This window comes from Pituophis catenifer, unplaced genomic scaffold (genome assembly GCF_029215685.1).
Source record: "Pituophis catenifer annectens isolate HBS135680 unplaced genomic scaffold, rPitCat1.0.hap2 SCAF_10, whole genome shotgun sequence".
NCBI lineage: Eukaryota > Metazoa > Chordata > Lepidosauria > Squamata > Colubridae > Pituophis > Pituophis catenifer.
Genome location: NW_027256890.1, coordinates 9873265 through 9893387, shown reverse-complemented (window position 1 = coordinate 9893387; position 20123 = coordinate 9873265). Strand labels below are relative to the sequence as shown.

General features: G+C 46.1%; 2 protein-coding genes across 3 annotated transcripts in view; one reads left to right on the top strand and one right to left on the bottom strand.

The window, feature by feature from the left end:
* The window catches only part of PI4KA (phosphatidylinositol 4-kinase alpha), a 100839-nt gene that overhangs the window by 32349 nt on the left and 48367 nt on the right, over nucleotides 1-20123 (top strand). For both annotated transcript variants that reach the window (XM_070951534.1, XM_070951535.1), the window contains exons 20-22: nucleotides 16340-16448; nucleotides 17808-17944; nucleotides 19587-19720. In XM_070951534.1, the coding sequence (XP_070807635.1) occupies nucleotides 16340-16448; nucleotides 17808-17944; nucleotides 19587-19720 (380 nt within the window). The remainder of the gene's footprint in view (nucleotides 1-16339; nucleotides 16449-17807; nucleotides 17945-19586; nucleotides 19721-20123) is intronic.
* Nucleotides 2028-14550, bottom strand: SERPIND1 (serpin family D member 1). The gene is made up of 5 exons (XM_070951223.1): nucleotides 14515-14550; nucleotides 10449-11360; nucleotides 6280-6553; nucleotides 4715-4859; nucleotides 2028-2895 (listed from the first exon to the last, which is right to left on the bottom strand). Exons 2-5 carry the CDS (start codon nucleotides 11326-11328, stop codon nucleotides 2704-2706), a joined length of 1491 nt encoding a protein of 496 aa, XP_070807324.1. The 5' UTR covers nucleotides 11329-11360; nucleotides 14515-14550; the 3' UTR covers nucleotides 2028-2703.

The following is a 20123-nucleotide window of genomic DNA, read 5'->3' as shown; positions in this document are numbered from 1 at the left end:
AGCATCCCTCGGTCACGTGATTCCCCTTTTGGGATCTTCTGAAAAGCAAAGCCCAGGAGGGAAGCCAGGTTCATGTAACAACCGGGTTACTAGTTTAAGAACTGCGGCGATTCAGTTAACAAGCAAGGGAAGTCATTAAATGGGGTGAAACTCACTTAACCAATTTCTCCCTTAGCAACATCAATTCTGGGCTCCGTTGCGGTCGTTAAGTTGAGGACCACCTGCACTTCAAAGTCACTTTGGTGTTTGATCAGACAGGCTCTAATCTGATTTTTCTTTTTTTTACCCCCCCCCCCCCCCCAAACTGCTTGTCACTCAGTAAATACACTCCTGAGTATTGACAGAAGTTAATGGTTACATTAAGGGTCGGTAAAGCAAATATTTAGCTTCCTTGCAAAATTTGCGATGCTCGGGAGTTCTTGGTTAAGATTTTTTTTTCCTTCATCTCTTCCCTTTAAAATTTGGTGGGAGGACTTCACGACTGCTTTAAAAGGACAGTTTGATAGACAGGGAATATCTCTGTATACAGTCGAATTGCCAATGAGCATATTAACAGTCATGGATCAACAAGTAAGCATTGATAAAAAGGGAGGGAATTGGGGATAGGGGAGTGGGGGATAACTTTCCAGCAAGGCCATAAAATGTTAGCTTGGGACAACTGCACAATAAATAATGGCTAGTCATAGAATAAGGGACGCGATGGCTCAGTGGCTTAAGACGCTGAGCTTGTCGATCGAAAGGTCGGCGGTTCAGCGGTTCGAATCCCTAGTGCCGCGTAAAGGGGTGAGCTCCCATTCCTTGTCCCAGCTTCTGCCAACCTAGCAGTTCAAAAGCAGGTAAAAAAAAAATGCAAGTAGAAAAATAGGGACCACCTTTGATGGGAAGGGAACAGCGTTCCGTGCGCCTTTGGCGTCGAGTCATGCCAGACACATGACCACGGAGACGTCTTCGGACAGCGCTGGTTCTTCGGCTTTGAAACGGAGATGAGCACCGCCCCCTAGAGTCGGGAACGACTAGCACATACGTGCGAGGGGAACCTTTACCTTTTAGTCATAGATTAGTAATCATAGATAAGTAATGTCTAATCATAATCACAATAAGTAATGGCTAATTATAGATCAATGGGACATGCTGGCTCAGTGGCTAAGACGAAAGGTCGACAGTTCATCTGTTCGAATTCCTAGTGCCGCGTAACAGGGTGAGCTCCTATTACTTATCCCAGCTTTTGCCAACCTAGCAGTTCGAAAGCAGGTAAAAAAATGCAAGTAGAAAAATAGGGTGGCTGTTCCCTTCCCTTTGGTGGGAAGGGAACAGCATTCCGTGCGCCTTTGGCGTGGAGTCATGCCGGCCACATGACCACGGAGACGTTTTCGGACAGAATTAAATATAAATGAATTTTATAATCATAATGATATTGAGATAGAGCGAGTTTTATCACAAGTGCTCCTAAAAAGATTCAGATGCCATCTTTTGAAATTGAAACCTACCTACCTTTCTTCCTTTCTCTCTTCTTCCTTCCTTCCTTCCTTCCTTCCTTCCTTCCTTCCTTCCTTCTCTTTCTTTCTTTCTTTCTTTCCTTCCTTCTCTCTTTTTCTTTCCTTCCTTTCTTTTTCCCTTTCTTCTTTCTTTCTTTCTTTCTTTCTTTCTTTCTTTCTTTCCTTCCTTCCTTCCTTCCTTCCTTCCTTCCTTTCTTTCTTTCTTTCTTTCTTTCTTTCTTTCTTTCTTTCTTTCTTTCTTTCCAAACTTCAAACCTAAAGACTTTTTAATCCCCTGCCATTTTTCTACTTCCATTTCTTTTTGCTCCTGGTAGACGTTCTCTGAATTCTGTGTATACTATGCCTCTGCCAAAGATTTGTGGCACCCAAAAGCACCCCCTACTTTGTGAAGAATTAATCCAGCATACTTTCGGGGTGTCCTCAAGAGGTCCGCTCCCTTGCCACTTACGCAAACACAGAGCAAAATGAAACCACCCCCTCAGACCCTTCAGGGCAACAGCGACGCGGACAAATTCTCATTTAATCGTCCTCTGTGGTAATATTTTTATTCAGGCAACGTTGCACAATCCTTAGTGAACAAGTGCTTTCCCCAATAGGGCATTTGCCAGATGTGTTGAGGCAACTTTTCTGGAGTTGGCCACCTTGGCACATCTGGAAGATACAGGTAATCCTCGACTTACAACAATTCGTTTAGTGACCATTCAAAGTTAACAACGGAATTGAAAAAAGTGACTTCTGACCGCTTTTCACACTTAACGACCGTTACAACATCCCCATGGTCACGTGATCAAAATTCAGATGCTTGGCAACTGGTTCCTATTTTATGACGGTTGCAGTGTCCTGGGGGGGGAGGGGTGGTCACACAATCCCCTTAAGCAACTTTCTGAGGAGCAAAACCCGTGGGGAATCCAGATTCACTTAACAACTATGTCACTAACTTAACCACTGCAAGCTGTGGCAAGAGAGGTCGTAAAACGGGGCACAATTCCCTTAACAAACGTTTCCGCTTAGCGACAAGACACATTGGGCTCGGTGGTGGTCGTAAGTCGAGGACTACCTGTACCACCTTGGAGGGGGAGGGGGGGGAAAGCTGTGCTGTGATTCCACCTGAACTCTACCTCTGCCTATAAAAACCAGTAATAGCGTAAATAAATCCCACGTTTTCGAGATACAGTTGTGTCCCCCCCCACGGATGTGATTCTCCCGCTTAGCGCTTGCTGGGGTTGCAAACTCTCCCCATGAAGAGCAGGCAGCTGGTACGGTGTTCGTAGATCAGAAAGAGGAAAGGGTGATCGATGACGAAGCGGATTTGAGTTGAAAGGGGCATAAACCCCACGGTGGTCACGGAGGCCGCCTCGGTCCCTTCTTCGTTCACCGTGATGGTCCCTTGATGATTGAACTGTCACAAGGAAGGTTAAACATTCAGAAACAGCACACACCAAGCTCGAGAAGGTGGGGAAGGTGCTGACCTAGAAACCAGGAGACTGGGAGTTCTAGTCCTGCCATAGGCATGGAAGTTGACCGGGTGAATTTGAGCCAGTCACCCAGAGACCCTGAGTTCTCATCCCACCTTAGGTACCAAAGTCGACTGGGCGGCTTTAGGCCGATCACCAGGGGACTGGGAGTTCTAGTCCTGCCATAGGCATGGAAGTTGACCAGGTGAATTTGAGCCAGTCACCCAGAGACCCTGAGTTCTCATCTCACCTTCGGTACCAAAGTTGACTGGGTGACTTTAGGCCGATCACCAGGGGACTGGGAGTTCTAGTCCTGCCGTAGGCATGGAAGTTGACCGGGTGAATTTGAGCCAGTCACCCAGAGACCCTGAGTTCTCATCCCACCTTAGGTACCAAAGTCGACTGGGTGACTTTAGGCCGATCACCAGGGGACTGGGAGTTCTAGTCCCTCCATAGGCATGGAAGTTGACCGGGTGAATTTGAGCCAGTCACCCAGAGACCCTGAGTTCTCATCCCACTTTAGATATCAAAGTCGACTGGGTGACTTTAGGCCGATCACCAGGGGACTGGGAGTTCTAGTCCTGCCGTAGGCATGGAAGTTGACCGGGTGAATTTGAGCCAGTCACCCAGAGACCCTGAGTTCTCATCCCACCTTAGGTACCAAAGTCGACTGGGTGACTTTAGGCCGATCACCAGGGGACTGGGAGTTCTAGTCCTGCCGTAGGCATGGAAGTTGACCGGGTGAATTTGAGCCAGTCACCCAGAGACCCTGAGTTCTCATCCCACTTTAGGTATCAAAGTCGACTGGGTGACTTTAGGCCGATCACCAGGGGACTGGGAGTTCTAGTCCTGCCGTAGGCATGGAAGTTGACCGGGTGAATTTGAGCCAGTCACCCAGAGACCCTGAGTTCTCATCCCACTTTAGGTATCAAAGTCGACTGGGTGACTTTAGGCCGATCACCAGGGGACTGGGAGTTCTAGTCCCGCTATAGGCATGGAAGTCAGCCGGGTGAGTTTGGGCCAATCACTAAGAGAACCTGTGTTCTCATCCCGCCTTAGGTACCAAAGCTGATTGGGTGACTTTAGGCCAGTCACCAGGGGACTGGGAGTTCTAGTTCCACCTTAGGCATGAGAACTGGCTGGATGACTTTGGGCCAATCACCAGGAAACTATGAGTTCTAGTCCCGCCTTAGGCATGGAAGTTGACCAGATGACTTTGGGCCAATCACCAGGAGACTGGGAGTTCTAGTCCCGATTTAGGCATGAAAGCCAGGTAGGTAACTTTGGGCTAGTCCCTCCCTCTCTCAGCTCAACCCACCTCACAGGGTGAAAAAGAGGAGGAGGCAAGAGTACAATTTATTGTTTACCGCCTTGAGGTGTTTATAAATTAATAAAGCTGGCATAAAAATCGAATAAGTAGGTAAATAAATAAACGATTCTATCTGGGCTGCTGTAGCTCAGCTATGTACCTGACCAGTAATTTTCTAAAGTGGCTGTTATTAAATCTGCTTTTTTTTTTTTTTTTTTTGCCCGTCTATTCTTTATGTCCTCTCCCTTTTGTCTGCGTCCATTTTTCGCTCTCGGATATGCTCCTTTTTCCTGAACTATCGAATCTAACAATCTCAGAACATTTCTCTTAGCCTCCTTCTGACCACAGCACCGAAACCTAAATGGGCCCGAACAGAATAATTCTTCTCCTCCGTCCCTCTCGCGCAAAGTTAAAAAAAATCTCTGGAGTTTTCATTTGTGCCAATGCTGGATTACCTTATTGATGGTGATTTTTTCCTCTGAGATGCCGGAGTAGTTGCCACGCGGGGTGAACAGCTCCTCGATCCCCATCGCTTTCAGATTTTCGATCAAGTCGTAGCTCTTCTCCAGCTTAAATCTGGGCATCGCGACTTCTCGGGTCCTAGAGGGAGACTTAGAAGTTCAACGTGAGCGGATTCAAATCGGTTCTTTTATGGATCATTTGTTTGGCACCAGTCTCTCGGTGATTGGCCCAAAAGTCCCCCAATGGGTTCTCCTCCCTAAGATGGAACTAGAACTCCCAGTCTCCTGGGGATTGGCCCCAAAGTCCCCCAGCTGGCTTTCCTGCCTAAAGTGGAACTAGAACTCCCAGTCTCCTGGTGATTGGCCCAAAAGTCCCCCAATAGGTTCTCCTCCCTAAGGTGGAACTAGAACTCCCAGTCTCCTGGGGATTGGCCCCAAAGTCCCCCAGCTGGCTTTCCTGCCTAAAGTGGAACTAGAACTCCCAGTCTCTTGGGGATTGGCCCAAAAGTCCCCCAACTGGCTTTCCTGCCTAAAGTGGAACTAGAACTCCCAGTCTCCTGGTGATTGGCCCAAAAGTCCCCCAATGGGTTATCCTCCCTAAGGTGGAACTAGAACTCCCAGTCTCCTGGTGATTGGCCCAAAAGTCCCCCAATGGGTTCTCCTCCCTAAGGTGGAACTAGAACTCCCAGTCTCCTGGTGATTGGCCCAAAAGTCCCCCAGCTGGCTTTCCTGCCTAAGGTGGAACTAGAACTCCCAGTCTCTTGGTGATTGGCCCAAAAGTCCCCCAACTGGCTTTCCTGCCTAAAGTGGATCTAGAACTCCCAGTCTCCTGGTGATTGGCCCAAAAGTCCCCCAATGGGTTCTCCTCCTTAAGGTGGAACTAGAACTCCCAGTCTCCTGGTGATTGGCCCAAAAGTCCCCCAATGGGTTCTCCTCCCTAAGGTGGAACTAGAACTCCCAGTCTCCTGGTGATTGGCCCAAAAGTCCCCCAGCTGGCTTTCCTGCCTAAGGTGGAACTAGAACTCCCAGTCTCTTGGTGATTGGCCCAAAAGTCCCCCAACTGGCTTTCCTGCCTAAAGTGGATCTAGAACTCCCAGTCTCCTGGGGATTGGCCCAAAAGTCCCCCAATGGGTTCTCCTCCCTAAGGTGGAACTAGAACTCCCAGTCTCCTGGGGATTGGCCCCAAAGTCCCCCAGCTGGCTTTCCTGCCTAAGGTGGAACTAGAACTTCCAGTCTCCTGGTGATTAGCCCAAAAGTCCCCCAACTGGCTTTCCTGCTTAAAGTGGAACTAGAACTCCCAGTCTCCTGGTGATTGGCCCCAAAGTCCCCCAGCCAACTTTCATTCTTAAACTGGGACTAGAACTCATCATCTCCTTTTGATTGGCCCAAAGTCCCTCTCCCGGTTTACATGCCTACGGCAGAACTAGAACTCCCGGTCTCTCGCTTTCTAGCCTGGCGCCTTAACCCCCCCCCCCCCCAGACCATAATCATCGTCTGAAACCGGAATCGGAGAGTGCGATATACTTGGGCCGTGCAGGATTTCCGGGGCAATAGGATACCTGTTAGTCATGCTCTTCTGCCATCTCTCGACCACCTGGGGGCTTATTTGGGTCTCCAGGACCTTCAAGCCAGACAGCTTATAGGGCAGCACAATCAGCATGCTGATATTGCCCACGTAGGGCAGCTGCAGCACTCTGCAGTCTAGCTCGTTGTCTTCGGTGGCCAAGAAGCTGGCTTTGATCTTCATCATAGGAACCTTCACCGTCTCTTTCTCGTTCAACCGGAAGGTCTGTTTGTGGGTCGCCTCCACCGGAAACTTGTTTTCCCAGGTTCCTGGCAACCGCAATGAAAACACGAGTCCGTCATTCTTTTTTCCCCCGAGGCTGATCGCATTTAGCTGTTTCACCTACTGAGAAGCTGTTTCACCTACTGAGTCCTGAGTCCTTCGGGAGTAGGGCGGTATAGAAATGTAATAAAATAAAATAATTTAATTCAATAAATTTAATTTACTTCTACAAGTAGTCGGCAACTTAACGACCGCCATTGAGCCCCAAATGTCTGTCTGTAAGCCAGACACTTGTTACGTAAACTTTGCCCCATTTTCTGACCTTTCTGGCCACTGTCGTTATGCGAATCACTGCCGTCGTTAGGGAGCTGGGTATGTCTAGTTTAACGAAGAGAAGGACTAGGGGAGACATGATAGCCGAGCCTTGGTAGTACAGTGGTCTAAAGCACCCTGTTATTAACCCAGCTGCCTGCAATTACTGCAGGTTCGAATCTCACCAGGCTCAAGGTTGACTCAGCCTTCCATCCTTTCTAAGGTAGGTGAAATGAGGACCCGGTTTGTGGGGGCAATAAGCTGACTTTGTATAAATATACAAAAGTATGAAGGCTATTGCTTAACGCATTGTAAGCTGCCCTGAATCTCCGGAGAAGGGCGGCATATAAATCAAATTAAAATAAAAAATAATAATAATAATAAAATAAATAGCAGTGTTCCAATATCTCAGAGGCTGCCACAAAGAAGAGAGAGTCAAGCTCTTCTCCAAAGCACCTGAGGGCAGGACAAGAAGCAACGGGTGGAAACTAATCAAGGAGAGAAGCAACTTAGAACTAAGGAGGAATTTCCTGACAGTGAGAACAATTAATCATTGGAACAACTTGCCTCCAGAAGTTGTGAATGCTCCAACACTGGAAGTCTTTAAGAAGAGGTTGGATAATCATTTGTCTGAAGTGGTGTAGGGTTTCCTGCCTAAGCAGGCGGTTGGACTAGAAGACCTCCAAGGTCCCTCCCAACTCTGTTATTCTGCTCTATGGTTTGTATTTGTGACTTTTAACCTGGTATTCAGCCTTTCTGTGCTTCCTCTTTCAATACCCGTGATCGAGACGCTTTTTCTCAAGGTAAATTGCTCTGTTTTTTGCTGATGCCGAAGTGGTATCTGATGCAACTTTTCTTTCATGACCAATTAAGCCGTTCTTAAATATAACAGTCGTGCAGCTTGCACAGAACTTTGGATCATGAACTTTAAAAAAAAAAAAAAAGATTATTTTCAGAATGTTGATTCAGGAAATTCAGATGTTGACACTCTTTGTGCTAACATTGGACTCCCTGTGAAGTCCACCAGGGCTGAATATTTAGACACTTGCAGCGGAATAAGCAATAGCAATAGCATTTAGACTTACATATCGCTTCGTAGTGCTTTTACAGCCCTCTAAGTGGCTTACAGAGTCAGCACATTGCCCACAAGAGTCTGGGTCCTCATTTTACCCACCTCGGAAGGATGAGAAGGCTGAGTCGACCTTGAGCCAGTCAGGATCGAACTCCCAGCAGTGGGCTGAGTTAGCTTGCAATACTGCATTCTAACCACTGTGCCACCAGAAAGGAGAATGAGAAAGGGAATTACGAGAGGAAGGGAAGGGAAGGGAAGGGAAGGGAGGGAGGGAAGGAAGGAAGGAAGGAAGGAAGGAAGGAAGGAAGGAAGGAAGGAAGATAGCAAAAGCACTTAGACATATATACTGCTTCACAGTGCTTTATAGCCGTCTCTTAAGTAGTTTACAGAGTCAGCCTCTTGCCTCCAACAATCTGGGTCCTCATTTTACCCACCTCGGAAGGATGGAAGACTGATTCAACCTTGACCCAGTCAGGATTGAACTCCTGGCTGTGGGCAGAGTCAGCCTGCAATATTGCATTCTAACCATTGTGCACCATGGATCGATGGATCGATGGATGGATGGGAGGGAGGGAGGGAGGAAAGAAGGAAGGGAAGGAAGGAAGGAAGGGAAGGAATAGCAATAGCACTTAAGACTTCATAGTGCTTTTACAGCCCTCTGTAAGTGGCTTACAGAGTCAGCACATTGCCCACAAGAGTCTGGGTCCTCATTTTACCCACCTCGGAAGGATGGAGGGCTGATTCAACCCAGTCAGGATTGAACTCCTGGCTGTGGGCAGAGTCAGCCTGCAATACTGCATTCTAACCACTGTGCACCATGGACGGATGGATGGATGGATGGATGGAAGGGAGGGAGGGAGGAAGGAATAGCAATAGCACTTAAGACTTCATAGTGCTTTTACAGCCCTCTCTAAGTGGCTTACAGAGTCATCACATTGCCCCCAAGAGTCTGGGTCCTCATTTTACCCACCTCGGAAGGATGGAAGACTGAGCCAACTTTAAACCGGTCAAGATTGAACTGTTGGCAGTCAGCAGTGAGTTAGCCTGCAATACTGCATTGTAACCACTGCACCACCAGGGGAATAGAATGGAATGGAATAATATTTAGATTTATGTACCACTTTACAATGTTTGACAGCCCTCTCTAAGCGGTTTACAGAGTCAGCCTCTTGCCCTCAACAATTTGGCTCCTCATTTTACTGACCTTGGAAGGACGGAAGGCTGAGTCAACCTTGAGCCGCTCATGATCGAACTGTTGGTGTGTGGGCAGAATTTGTTGAATTAGCCTGCAATGCTGCCTTCTAACCACTGCTCCACCACGGCTCTTTATATAGGTAGTCCTCAATTTACGATCACAATTTGTTCCCAAATTTTCGATGCTAAGCAAGGGGAGGTGGTTAACCGAGCCACGCCTGATACTGCAACCTCTCTTTTTTTTGCCACGGTTCTTAAATGAATCACTGCAGTTATTCAGCATAAATTGGCTTTACATGTTGGTCACAAATGGCGATTAAGTGACATCCCCCCCCCCGAGACACCGCAACCGTCATAACTACATGTCATAACACCCAAATTTTGATCATGTGACCGTGGGAATCCTGCAACATGCATAGAACTGGTCGTAAGACACTTTTTTTTTTTTGCTGCTGCTGTTGTAACTTTGGTCACTAAATGAAGGATTGTAAATCAAGAGCTACCTGTATGTATAGGTCTTTTCACATTCTTTGATAAGATAAAGTCAGAGATGTTCTTTCTAAGTTATTATTTCTATGATCACATGTACCCATCAGTGGTGGGTTTCAAAAATTTTTGCTAACAGTTTGCTGAGCGTGGCTAGGTGGGCAGGCATGTGATTGAGTGGGCGTGGCCAACTTGACGTCACACATGCCCACTCAGTCACATGACCACACCCCCCCCCCAGCCATGCCCACAGGAAAAGGTAGGAAAATGTTTGGAATTTCCACCTATCTACCCCCGCCCTCCCTTCGCCAGTCACCCCCGTTTCCCCTCCTTTAGCGGCCCCAGCCCTAGCCCTAGCCCCACTTCCTCCCGCATCACTGCCTCTTTGTTTGGGCTGCTTACCTTCCGCGGTGGCTGGTCCAGAGTCTGGAAGGCAAGCTGGCTGGAGTTTTGGGCGGCCCCCAGCCAGCTGCCAGCCGCAAAGTTCTCAAAGAGGTGGCGGCTGGCCGCAGGCTGCCGAAAAGCACCGGAGGTCACGGAAAAAGCTATTGCTGTCGCCGCCATGTTTTTTGCGCATCCATTGGACTTGGATGCGCATGCGTGAAGAACATGGCGGTGATGAACATGGCGGGCAGGGCGAGCGACCAGGAAACCCGTTCGGTTTCAGCTGGCCATCGCTACCGGTTCAGCAACCTTGGCCAAATTTCCGCCAACAGTTCGCGCGAACCGGCTGAATACCACCTCTGGTACCCATCCCATCAAGCCCAACTAAAGTCTGGAATGGTATGAGACCTGCAATAGGTAGTGGGTTGGACTAGAAGACCTCCAAGGTCCCTTCCACTCCTATTATTATTCTGTGTTCTTATTTCTCGCCTTACCTTTGAAGTACAAACAGTTGAGAATCATCACGAGCGTGTCTGGGTGTACGTTAACGAGCGCGTCTTTAATTAAGCCCTTGGTGAGCTTTCTGATTCGCTCATTGGCGTTATTGATGAAGGTCTGGTCGGAGAAGTCAGCCAGCTGAGCCTCGGCAAAATAGTATTTTTTCATATTGTCCTTGAACTCATTCAGGATGGAAAACTGCCTTTGCACATAGAGGTCGTTGACCGACCTGAGGGTGTAGCCAAAATTCCTCCGGAAGAGCCGGTGTGTGAGTTTGTGGAAGAGGTTGTGTGTAGTCATGTAGTCGTATTTGGAACTGGCATTCACAAAGTCTTCGAAACCTAGGACGTCTAAAACTTCCTCCAGGGTTTGGCCTCTCAGCCCCAACGAAACCATGGCCATGGCGGTGGAGATGCCAACCGGAGCCAAGAAGATATTATCGGAAGAGTTGACGTGGTCCCGAATGCTTCGGTAGAGGTTGAAGCCAAAATAGGCATTCAGGATGTTGAGACGTTGGATTCTGGTCTTCCCACGAAAGAGGGCCAGCACGTTTCCTTGGTCGACGTAAGAAATCGCTTCCGGAATGGTATCGATGATATCGATGTAGTCATCATCTTCGCTGAAGATCTTGTCGAAGTCCAGGTAGTCCTCCTCCTCTTCTTCTTCCACGCTCAAGTCGTTGGTCACCGTGTTTTCTTGATGGAATTCGGGGGACAGGTTCGTCGCCCAAAGAGTTTCGTTCCCAAGAAGGCCACGAGGGTGGAGGGACTGGGCCTCCTCGCCCACCTGATCGAAGTGCCCTTGAAGATCCTTGATGCCACACCAAACCAAGGAGATGGTGAGGGAGAAGACCGCTGAACGCCAGAAGAACTTCATCTTCTTGGAGCTGGAAATGAGATGTTCTTGATCTAGACAAGAGGATTGTGAAGTTTCCGAAAGATGCCCTAATTAATTCATGAGCCATGAGCCAAACTTCCAAAGAAATACAGTCATTTATTAGGAGCACCATTTCGGCAATATTCGGATGCAGTTAGAACTAATCCCACATAGATTTACGTTCCCCTATGACCCTGTCTCTCCCCTCCTCCCTGGCCATGTCATAAATCACATTCTCCAATTAACCACTTTGGCTGGCTGTGAAACCCAAAACTCTCCTACTGATTGCGGTAGCAAAGCATCTGTGGAATGTAGTTTCAGTTAGGGAAATCAATCAGCTCTGTCAGTTCTCACTCCCTCCTGCCCATGGCAACTTGAAAGCTTTGCAAATTGACAAGGATTTGCACAGGTTTACATGGTCTACTGAGCCCGATTCTCTTAGTATGGTCTATGAAAAAATACAATTTGGGTCCTAAACGGTGAAGTCCACTAGATACGGTTGGGATGTTTCAATCAACTAACTGTAAACTGTGTGTGGCGGCAGCCAAAAAAGCCAATGCAATCCTAAATTGCATTAAGAGAGGGATACAATCAAGATCAAGGGAGGTACCAATACCACTCTATGAAACCTTAATAAGATCACACCTAGAATACTGCATCCAGTTTTGGTCACCACACTACAAAACAGATGTTGAGACTCTAGAAAGAGTGCAGAGAAGAGCAACCAGGATGATTAGAGGACTGGAGGCTAAAACATACGATGAACAGTTGCAGGAACTGGGCATGGCTAAAGAGAAGGACCAGGGGAGACAGGAGAGCAGTCTTCCAATATTTAAAGGGCTGCCACAGAGAGGAGGAGGTCGAGCTATTTTCCAAAGCACCTGAAGGCCAGACAAGGAATAATAGATGGAAACTGAACAAGGAGAGATTCAACCTGGAAGTAAGGAGAATTTTTCTGAAAGTGAGAACCATCAATCGATGGAACAAAGTTGCCTTCGGAAGTTGTGGGAGCTTCATCACTGGAAGCTTTCAAGAAGAGATTGGACTGCCATTTGTCAGATATGGTGTAGGGTCTGCTTTTTGGGGGGGGTTGGACTAGATGACCTACAAGGTCCCTTCTAAAACTGTTAATTTGTATAACAATGGGTGTCCCTCCTTTTTCAGGAGGCAACTGTACTTCCTTGTTTTTTCTTTTGACAACTTTTAGCTCTACAGACTTTTAGCTATACAATTTGGGATGAATTCCCTTTTGAGTGGTATGGGAGTAGGAGTAGTGGATTTCCAGAGTGGGGGAAAAATTGCAGACTACAGGAACCAGGAGCACCACTCAAGCGACCCTGAGGACACAGAGAAACCTCCAAGTCCTGCAACGACCCTCTAAAAGGATGCAAAGGACCAGCTGTCTGCAAGGAATATCAATCCTTCCATTCCCCCACCATCCAGTCAGAGCTGAAGAAGCTTCTTGGAGGAGAAGCGAAACGTCTTCAAAAGAAAAAAACCCAAGGAAGTCCAGTTGCCTCCTGAAAAAAAGCACCTTTGGGACAACCATGACCTGGATGATGGAGAATCTCCAAAGACTAATTGCAATGGTGGACACTTGAGTCATTTATATTCAAGAACGGTTGAATGCAACAGACTTCTGAGACACACACTGGGCTAAGGCACTGTGTGCATTGCACAAAATTTGTAAGATAATGGATTCCCATCAACAGAACTGAGTCCAGAACGTATTTGAGAGAGAAAGTTTCATGCCCCTGTGGGATCCTTAGTGATCTCTGAGCTTGCTTCCTTTCTTGCAGACATTTCGTTACCAAACTAGGTAACGTCATCAGTACTAAGATTGTTGGACGAGAAGGCACAAAAATAGCCAGGGAAGCGATTGAAAAAGGGCCTGTTTCCACTTTCCACCAGCTAGAATAGCGAAAATGTTCCCTAGTAATTCACCTAAATGTTGGAAACGTAAGAATAACTATGGGACTTATTATCATCTCTGGTGGACCTGCCCAGTGGCGAAGAAATTCTGGGCGAAAGTTAGAAAGTGGATGGAAGAAATAATTCAGAATTCAGTAAAGGGAGAACCTGAGCAGTTTCTACTTGGGATTTCCGTAGAAAACTATACTAAGGAAATATATTATTTAATATTACATATACTGACAGCAGCCCGCAGAGTCTCTGCGCAAAATTGGAAGAAGGAAAACTTAACCATCAGAAGAAGATTTAATTAGGAAAATCTTAGTGTGCGCAGAGATGGACAAATTAACAAAAGAAATCAAGGAGAAAGATTATTACAAAGTGTGGGTGTAGGGGGTATGAATGGTTGGAGAATAGGAAAAATGAGAAAGGAATAAAGGAGAGAGGGGAGAAAAAACGTTGAAGATCAAAGTATAATCTAGACAAAAGAAAGAATGATGGAAAATAAACGGTTGAATAAGATAAAGTTAAAATATGTCTGAATAGATGTAAATAGTAAGAAAGGATCCCTTCGAAGTAGCTGTAGGGAAAAGTGATATGTATATAAATGTTGTGTGTTTGTGTCTTGTTTTTAATGTTTTCAAAATAAAAAACTTTTTAGAAAAAAAAAAGGAAAAAGGGCCTGTTTCAACCACTTCCTCGGCTGTTTTTGTCCAACAATTGTAGCAGCTGCACGCAGGACAACACACACACACTGCTAGAGAGAAATTCCCCGAGGAGGGGCTCCAGCACGAAGTCCGAAAGCTCGGAAGACAAAACCTCCGGTCCCGATGACAGACCCAGATTGGATCCTGCAACATTATCCTGGGGACACGTAGATCCGCCTTCATTATCCTACTCTCCGCCGTTGCAAACTAATTTGCCACCTATACTCCCTTTTAAAATGTCTTCCCTTTGCACAGTTTGCCGTTGCAACACAATGACTGACAAACAAACCTTGGTTTCCATCGTATTTCCCCCCTGCTAAATTACGCTGAGCCAGCAGCGTTAGCATCAAAATAATAAGTAAAAAAATCCAGAGGTTGAATTCCATCATCGCCCGATTGTTCGTGGCAACGGCACGATCAGATTTAGCGACAAATCGGTTGCCTTGAGTGGCGGCCGTTGAATCCTGATGTCTCGATTTCACCCTAAAAAAATACTTGAGCGGATTTTATTTATTTTTAATCCGCCTTCCTCCCCCCCCCGCGAAAAAAGATGATTGATATTCCTTACCTCTTCCGTTGACGAAGGGAAGGCTTTTGCAAGAAAGGCAGATGCAAATGCTGCAGTCTGAACTTTGGTGCCGCTGGATGGTTGCTAAAGTCAACACGCTGTAAATCAATCACTCACCATGTCAGCTGAAATCCCTGATGGGTCCTGTTTACTGTCCGTTGATTTCCTGCTCTGTTTCTGGTTATATTCTTTTTTTTTTTTCCTTTTTTTTAAAGACACCGTTCTTCTACAGATAGGAGCAAAGAAATATTTTTATCTTCCCTATCGTGTATTCAAAATATATATATGTGTGTGTATGTATGTATGTAAAAAAGAAGCAGACATGCTGCGAACATCCCGGAACTTAAGATTTTAAAATTTTTAAAAGAATTAAAATTTTATTTTACTAAGCTTTCGTCAGCCATCTGCTGACATCGTCGGAGTATTAAGCTACCATTACAGAGATCTCTGCCTTTATATGCCATTAATCAATGTAGCCCTTGCGCGTGTAATAGGCCCAGCCATCTCCCACTTGTAATCAGCTGTGTTTTTACTAATATACCTGGAACTCAAATGGGTTTTCTGTGGTTGCGTGGTATCTTGGTTTTTTTTAGGCACTGATATATTATAACGGATGAGGGACGGGGTGGCTCAATGGCTAGGACGCTGAGCTTGTCGATTGAAAGGTTGGCAGTTCAGTGGTTCGAATCCCTAGTTCCGCCTAGCGGGGTGAGCTCCCGTGACTTGTCCCAGCTTCTGCCAACCTAGCAGTTCGAAAGCACATAAAAAAAAAATGCAAGTAGAAAAATAGGGACTACCTTTGGTGGGAAGGGAACAGCGTTCTATGTGCCTTTGGTGTTGAGTCATGCTGGCCACATGACCACGGAGACGTCTTCGGACAGCGCTGGCTCTTCGGCTTTGAAACGGAGATGAGCACTGCCCCCTAGATTCAGGAATGACTAGTGCATGTACAAAAGGCCGGAGGTATGCGTGGACGGGCTCACATTTCCAAACTGATAGGGAAAGTAATTGAATACCACGCCTGGTGAGAACAATCAACCAATGGAATAGAAGTTGCCTTTAGAAGTTGTGGGAGCTTCTTCACTGGAGGCTTTCAAGAAGAGACTGGACTGTCATCTGTCAGAAATGGTGTAGGGTCTCCTACTTGGGCAGGGGGTTGGACTAGATGACCTACAAGGTGCCGTCCAACTCTGTTAATCTGAATCTATCTAAGATGATCAAAGGTCTGGAGATTAAAACATGAAGAACGGTTGCAGGAACTGGGCATGGCTAGTCTAGTGAAGAGAAGGACCGGGGGAGACAGGATAGCAGTCTTCCAATATTTGAGGGGCTACTACAGAGAGGAGGGGGTCAAGCTATTCTCCAAAGCACCTGAACTTCAGGCAAGGAATAATGGATGGAAACTGAACAAGGAGAGATTCAGTCTGGAAATAAGGAGGAATTTTCTGACAGTGAGAACAGTCAACCAATGGAACAGAAGTTGCCTTCGGAAGTTGTGGGAGCTTCATCACTGGAGGCTTTCAAGAAGAGACTGGGCTGCCATCTGTCAGAAATGGCAGTAGGGTCTCCTGCTTGGGCGGGGGTTGGACTAGATGACCCCTCACGTTCCTTTCCAACTGCTAAAGGTATGTTTTTAGCTGGACCAAAGTAATTGTTCGGCTGACATAACTGAATTTGGAGGTCATTTTACTCTCTTAAGATGTAGAAGCCAAGATGGGTAGGATCAGAAAATCAATATATTATTCCATTTGTATTCGTAGCTAGAGAAGTTTGGTTTGTTCTCCTCCTGTAAACAAACATTTAAAACATGTTGTTTCGTTGCTAGCTCACCAGACGCTTGCCACCAATCAAGGAAGCCAAACCACGATTGCAGAAACTCTTCCGGGACTTCTGGCTGTATTCGGTGCTGATGGGATTTGCCGTAGAAGGTTCAGGTAAGGCTCCGAGTCTTGCATCTGAACCTGCATGAAGAGAGAAACAATTGGATTGGGAGTAGTGGCTCAGTGGCTTAAGACGCTGAGCTTGTCGATCGAAAGGTCGGCAGTTCAGCGGTTCGAATCTCTAGTGCCACGTAACGGAGTAAGCCTCCAGTACTTGTCCCAGCTTCTGCCAACCTAGCAGTTCAAAAAGGTAAAAAATGCAAGTAGAAAAATAGGGACCACCTTTGGTGGGAAGGGAACAATGTTCCGTGCGCCTTTGGCGTTGAGTCATGCCGGCCACATGACCACAGAGACGTCTTCGGACAGCGCTGGCTCTTCGGCTTTGAAACGGACATGAGCACCGCCCCCTAGAGTCGGGAATGACTAGCACATATGTGTGAGGGGAACCTTTATCTTTTTCTGGAAGAAAATCGATGGACTAACTGCCCTAGGCTTAAAGGTTTAAGCCTTTAAAGGCTTAAACTGCCTTTAAGTATTTAAAAGCGCTTCATCGGTTTTGAAGAATTTTACAGGGGTAACTCAACCAATGTATTGGCTTGATTGTAATTCAGATATGGGTTTCAGCAGGTTCTGACCAGTTCTGGAGAACCGATAGCGGAAATTTTGGGTAGTTTGGAGAACTGGTAGTAAAAATTCTGACTGGCCCCGCCCCCATCTATTCTCTGCCTCCCAAATCCCAGTTGATCGGGAGGAAATGGGGATTTTGCAATATCCTTCCCCTGGACTGGGGTGGGAATGGAGATTTTACAATATCCTTCCCCTGCCACGCCCACCAAGCCACACCCACAGAACCGGTAGTAAAAAAAATTTGAAACCCACCACTGTTGTAATTGTATATTATTGTAAATATTGCAAATATTGCAGTACAATAATTAATGCTGGAAAGTCAGAAGGAACCAAAAAAAAGGAGCATTTTTCTTCTTGGATCTGAAACAGCTTGGGACTTTTGCTTCAGATCAAGAAATCTTTTGCTCCAAGTCATTTGAGAGCTGGGTTGTTGTTTTTTTATGTCGGAATCAGTGATTTGTTTAAACCAGAGGTCTTCAAACTTGGCAGCTTTTAAGACTTGTGGACGTCAATTCCCAGAATTCTGGGAGTTGAAATTCACAAGTCTTAAAGCTGCCAAGTTTGAAAACCTCTGGTTTAAACCGTGGTTTCGAAAGAAGCTTAGCAAGACATCACGGTTTGATGGGGGCTTGTTCCTAGCCATTTTCACAAGCTTTACTCTACTTCGGTGGAATCCAAAATATTGATCAAAAAAGCTCCGGATAACCTGGAGGCCTCCTGAGCTGGTCCACAAATAATATTTACCTTTCTTTTGCTTTTAATTCTTTTCTCCCCGTGTCACTTCAGGTCTTTGGCCCGAAGAGTGGTACGAGGGTGTTTGCGAGATTGCCACCAAGTCACCTCTGCTGACTTTCCCGACCAAAGAGCCCCTCCGTTCTGTCCTTCAGTATAACTCTGCCATGAAAAATGACACCGTCACGTCTGTAAGTGCCTTTTCCTCCTTTGTCCCTTTTTTGGCCAGTTGATAATGTGCAGTGCCACGCGAACAAACGCAGATAAAAACATAAATATTGTGGGCAACTCAGATAGATAGATAGATAGATAGATAGATAGATAGATAGATAGATAGATAGATGATAGACGGGAGGACAGTCAGACAGACAAACATATGGATGAATAGATACGGATGGATGGATGATATATATATATATATAGAGAGAGAGAGAGGGGGAGATATGGATGGATGGATTGGATGGATGGATGGATGGATGATAAAGATGGATGGATGGATGGATTGGATGGATAGATGATAAATATAGTTGATAGATAGACAGGAGATGGATGGATGGATGATAAATATAGATGATAGATAGATAGATAGAGAGAGAGAGAGAGAGAGAGAGAGATAGATAGATAGATAGATAGATAGATAGATAGATAGATAGATAGATATGGAGAGAGAGAGAGAGAGAGATAGGGTTGGTAGAAGGAAGGAAGGAGAAAAAGAAAGAAAGAAAGAAAGAAAGAAAGAAAGAAAGAAAGAAAGAAAGAAAGAAAGAAAGAAAGAAAGAAAGATAGATTACAATTAGAGCTCCAAAGCTAAGCATTCCAGGGAGATTCTTCATTTTGATTTACAGCCATTATCCTGACATGCATTGAGTTGCATTGCTCAGCATCAGCATTCTTGCTCCTCACCGCTTCTAAGCCTTCTAACTGTTTGTCTTCTCCCTGGGATCTGCTTTTCAAATATTTGAGTACCGTCCTTGGGTCATCCAATGCTTTGATGTTCATCTCGCCAAAAACCATTGTTTGAAAGAGAGAGAAACAATGCCTTCCTGCCACGGTGATTCATCCCCGTTTCTCTGCAAGCCTTATTGGGCTGCGTGGAGTTTACTTATTTCTTTTTATTTATTCGTTTGTAAAAATTTATCTTACCTCAGGGTAACTCTGGGGCGGCTCACTTGTGATAGATGGAGAGAGTCTTAACGCTTGTCAAGAACATGGACAGCTTTAAAGGGCTAATTAACAGGGGTCGGCAACCTTAAAAAAATGAGGACCCAGATTGTGGGGGGCAATAAGCTGACTTTGTATAAAATATACAAAAGTATGAAGGCTATTGCTTAACGCATTTTAAGCCGCCCTGAGTCTCCGGAGAAGGGTGGCATATAAATCAAATTAAAAAAAAAAAAAGAGCTACAAAGGTCCTATCCGGAAGTCCCCCCGTTCAAGTCTGGAGCAGGCCAGAAGTCAGGTTCCCCCATCATAGTCTCCTCCTAGTAGAGCGCCCTTTTTCCTCTGCTGACCGGAAGTCCAGTTCCCCCACCACAGAGTCTCCTCCTAGCGCGGCATCCATTTTCCTCTGCTGACCGGAAGTCCAGTTCCCCCACCATAGAGACTCCTCCTAGTGCAGTGTCCTTTTTCCTCTACCTGTCCTAACCGAAATCCCTATCATTGTTGAGCCGACCAGCAACGGAGCCACAGCAGAGGGATGAAAGAGCCACATGCGGCTCCAGAGCCACAGGTTGCTGACCCCTGAGCTAATAGATGACATCCTACCACAAACAGCCACCCCAACGTGAGTCGCTTACTTATTTATTTATTTTTTTATTCCTAAATTTCCTTTAGGCTGAACTGAATGAATTGAGGAGCACTATCATAAATCTTCTGGATCCGCCTCCTGAAGTGTCAGCCCTGATCAACAAGTTGGACTTCGCCATGTCTACCTACCTGCTTTCCGTATATCGCCTAGAATGCATGAGGTATTTCTTGAAACGCTGCCTCCCGGGTGGCAGAGATGCTCTTGTTCACCTTACATCACTCACCTGGGGCAAGAGTGGAAGAAATATTTATGCTCGTGCAATTCTGTATTGGAGGAAGAATAGGCTGGTTTTAACCCCCAAGGGTCCCGGTGTCCCTTTGAGTGAAAATGGCTCTCCCATTTTCAGCTGTAGTACCGGTAGTCCTCAACTTATGATCACAATTGAGCCCAAAATTTCCATTTCTAAACCTCCTTTCTTGCCTCGTTTGTTAAGTGAATCCCAGCAGTTGTTAAGTTAGTAACACGATTGTTAAGAGAGAGATAGATAGATAGATAGATAGATAGATAGATAGATAGATAGATAGATAGATAGATAGGTGAGAGAGAGATGGATGAATATATAG

Coding starts and splice junctions, on each gene's coding strand:
- SERPIND1 (XM_070951223.1), bottom strand. CDS start 11,328: ATGAAGTTCTTCTGGCGTTCAGCGGTCTTCTCCCTCACCATCTCCTTG. Junction 6,554..10,448: donor CAACTGTTTGTACTTCAAAG/GTAAGGCGAGAA, acceptor TGCGGTTGCCAG/GAACCTGGGAAAACAAGTTT. Junction 4,860..6,279: donor CAGAAGAGCATGACTAACAG/GTATCCTATTGC, acceptor GTCTCCCTCTAG/GACCCGAGAAGTCGCGATGC.